The 2289-nt window shown below is 43.9% G+C and overlaps 1 protein-coding gene across 1 annotated transcript; it reads right to left on the bottom strand.

Annotated features, from left to right (window-relative positions):
• Positions 1 to 485: 485 nt before the first annotated feature.
• On the bottom strand, positions 486 to 1175 carry LOC143026065 (cuticle protein AMP2-like). The gene is made up of 3 exons (XM_076186061.1): positions 1167 to 1175; positions 795 to 1003; positions 486 to 672 (listed from the first exon to the last, which is right to left on the bottom strand). The coding sequence occupies exons 1-3, from the start codon at positions 1173 to 1175 to the stop codon at positions 486 to 488; spliced, it is 405 nt and encodes a 134-aa protein (XP_076042176.1).
• Positions 1176 to 2289: the final 1114 nt, after the last annotated feature.

The raw sequence follows: 2289 nt of genomic DNA, 5'->3' as shown, positions 1-2289 counted from the left end.
CTAAAAATAACTAATGTCATATGAATTAACAATAGTTGTCGGTATATATATATACGTTAACACAGATAACCTAACGGACAAACGGCTTTAACGGACCAGTAACCAACCTCCTCCCTATTTAGCCCATAGTTTCCGGGGGTTTTTTTTAGTGATGTAAACAACCGTTACTAGGGAAGAAGAAAAAAGTGTAAAATATACAAACCTAAAGAGTTGTAAGGAATGAAGTAAAGTGAGGCACAAAGATAATGGCAGACAACTCCAATCGTTAGAGGAGTGACGTAATGACTAAAGGAGTTGATATTCCCTGTGTATGAAAAATATTACATAGGACTGTGTATACCAGCAAGGATGAGGTTGTTCCCCAAAGGAAATTTCAGGTCAAGTTCTCGATAGTTTAATATATAAACATTTGTACATTGTAGTCAAATAAATAGAGTCGTGGTTCCGTTCAGTTTTGAGGCGAGGTTCCTACGAGAGGATGCAGTTTATTTGTCCTCGTCGGAGTCAGCGTTTCTCCTCTGCTCCTCGGCGAAGCGGATCTGTTCGAGGACGAACTCGGGGATGGGGTGAGGGAAGGCGGGGGCGACGGGCAGGAGGGAGGACTCGGGCTGGAAGCCGAACTCGTTGGCTACCCACTTGACTTCGGCGATCTCACCGTTGTCCAATGGGAACCTAGAAAGTAAGTTGAGTCATGAGTTCTTGACTCGAATAGAGCTTAAACGGGTGCAAGATCTACTGTATATGAGACTCGGCGACAGAGACAGGTGCCCAAGTTGCCTTGAGGTCCTCCTTACCTGAAGACTCCCTGAGAGTTGCTCTGTCCCTCCTCTCCGGCAGAGGCAGACTCGGAGACCTGGATGCCGTTCTCGGTCTCGAAGGCGACGCTGTAAGCTCCACCTTCGGGCTGCACGCGGTCGTCGGAGAGGATGGCGGCTTCTTGGGAATCGTCGTCGGGACGGGGAAGGGCGGCGGCGACGGCCAGGAGGGCGGCGAACACGATCTGCTACAAGAAAGATATATCAGTTACCTCTTCAAAGAAAATACTCGTAGAAAGAAAATTAATCTTCAAAAGGGAGAGGGCCACACCAAAATTGGACCAATCCCACGAACATTATTCCAGACTTAAAGTGAACACTCAGACGAGAACCCGTTGATGATCTACTTACGGTCTTCATGATTCAAGGAGGGCAGAGGGCGTTCTGTAACGACCAACGGTCAGCCGGGGTGCTTTTATACATCACTGGTTCACGTTCAAGGTCTTACACCGACGCCACCGTCCTACAAATACGCGACCGTGGGCCACTGTGTAATTCCTGGGGTCCTTATATGCCCTTCACCTTACTCTAAGGTGGAAAGGAGCAGTAGGAACAGGTTCCTCTCCTCGTCAGGAAACAGTCTTCGGAAAATGGCATGTGGCGACTACTACGTGCTACGACTGGTTTGGCTACTCCATTTTATACCTGAAAAAGATCCTCCTTTTTCTACTGTATTGTACTGTACACTATGTTGTTACCAGTACATTTATATTCTCATTTTACTCTTTCTTCAAGTCTATTTGGTGAAACTTTAATTGTGTATATGCAAACATAAATATGTTCATACACATACAATGCATACATGCATTTACAGATGCACACACACACACACACACACACACACACACACACACACACACACACACACACACACACACACACACATGCACACACACACACTCACACACACTTACACTCAAGCAGGCAAGGAAGGTCGCTGCCAATAGAAATATTGAGGTTCAGTTGGAAGAATTAAAATACACTACTTGGCAAAGGACCAGAAGAGAGAAAAGGGGAGGAGGAGTGATGATTTTGGTGAAAACATAAAGGTGGACAAAGTGGAAATAGGGCAAGTCAGGCCGAAGTAATTAACATAAAAATTATAAGGGAGGGAAATGGGGAAAGATAATTTGCATTTGTATACTTTTCATTAAAAATTATGTAGTAGAATGAGACAGAATAGAAAGAATTAGTGTTGGACACAGATGAGCAGTTAAAGAAAATGTCTGAATTACGAGTATAACACTGGTAAATGAGTGTTTGTTGGGAGGTGAAATGGAATTGGGAAACAAGTGGAAGTCATGAATCATGGGTCAGTTTGATGTTGAATATAACAATGAATAACATAATGACCCAATGGGTAAAAGAACCAACAAGGTACACGACCAAAGACACACCAGCAAGACTGGACTTGATCTTAACAAAAGTACCCAAAGTGACTCATTTTCTGAAGTATCTGTCTTTTAAGTAAAAA

The sequence above is a fragment of the Oratosquilla oratoria genome, chromosome 6, assembly GCF_046742065.1.
Source record: "Oratosquilla oratoria isolate Oo_2021 chromosome 6, ASM4674206v1, whole genome shotgun sequence".
Taxonomy (NCBI): domain Eukaryota; kingdom Metazoa; phylum Arthropoda; class Malacostraca; order Stomatopoda; family Squillidae; genus Oratosquilla; species Oratosquilla oratoria.
Note: the sequence above shows the minus strand (reverse complement) of the source record. Positions and strands in the feature narration are given on the sequence as shown.